The sequence below is a fragment of the Chrysochloris asiatica genome, unplaced genomic scaffold (genome assembly GCF_000296735.1).
Source record: "Chrysochloris asiatica unplaced genomic scaffold, ChrAsi1.0 scaffold00276, whole genome shotgun sequence".
Classification (NCBI taxonomy): domain Eukaryota; kingdom Metazoa; phylum Chordata; class Mammalia; order Afrosoricida; family Chrysochloridae; genus Chrysochloris; species Chrysochloris asiatica.
The window spans coordinates 1,142,062-1,142,936 of NW_006408794.1; the positions used below are offsets into that span (position 1 = coordinate 1,142,062).

The 875-nt window shown below is 45.3% G+C and overlaps 1 protein-coding gene across 1 annotated transcript in view; it reads left to right on the forward strand.

The window, feature by feature from the left end:
* Window positions 1–638: 638 nt before the first annotated feature.
* LOC102836151 (14-3-3 protein beta/alpha-like) overlaps window positions 639–875 on the forward strand; it is a 132,377-nt gene continuing 132,140 nt past the window's right edge. The window contains exon 1 of the mRNA XM_006874422.1: window positions 639–872. Coding sequence (XP_006874484.1) covers window positions 639–872 — 234 coding nt within the window. The remainder of the gene's footprint in view (window positions 873–875) is intronic.

Consider the following 875-nt stretch of genomic DNA (forward strand, 5'->3'; position numbering starts at 1 on the left):
ACAACAACAACATAAATCAGAATAAGACTCGATGGCAATGGATTTGGTTTGATATTTAGCTATCTATCTATTTATCTAATTTTTTCCATTATGCTTTAATTCCATATTCCACACACTTCTGGACACTCCTAATATATTTAATCTGTATGATTAACAAATAATCCAAGAAGCTGGATTATATGAAGAAGAACGGAGTATCGGGATTGGAAAAAGACTTACTAACAACCTGTGATATACAGATGATAACAACCTTACTTGCTGAAAACTCAGAGGATTTAAAATTGCACCGCAATGTAAAGGATAATAACAGAATACTATGAAGAGTTGTACTCCAACAAATTAAAAACTTAGAAGAGATGAATATATTTCTAGAAAATCATGACCTACCTAAACTTACTCAGAATGAAGTAGAAAATTTGAACAAACCCATAACAGAAGAAGAAATTGAGTAGGCCATCAAAAAACTCCCAATCAGATCAAAGTGGTGGGGCTCGCGTCGGGGCAGCGGACACAGTGAAGGCTTACGAGGAGGGCTCTTCCTGATCCGGGTTGGTTCTCGACGGCCTTGGTGCCTCGCCCGCTCACTTCTCCCTGTCCCCTTCCTTCCTGGAGCGCCGCCGCCTGCCCGTCGGTCCACTATGGAGAAGACGGAGTTGATCCAGAAGGCGAAGCTAGCCGAGCAGGCCGAGCGCATGAAAGCCGTGACGCAGCAGGGGGCAGAGCTGTCCAACGAGGATCACAACCTGCTCTCGGTGGCCTACAAGAACGTGGTCGGGGACCGCAGGTCGGCCTGGACGGTCATCTCCAGCATCGAGCAGAAAACCGACACTTCCGACAAGAAGTTGCAGCTGATTAAGGACTATCGGGAGAAAGTG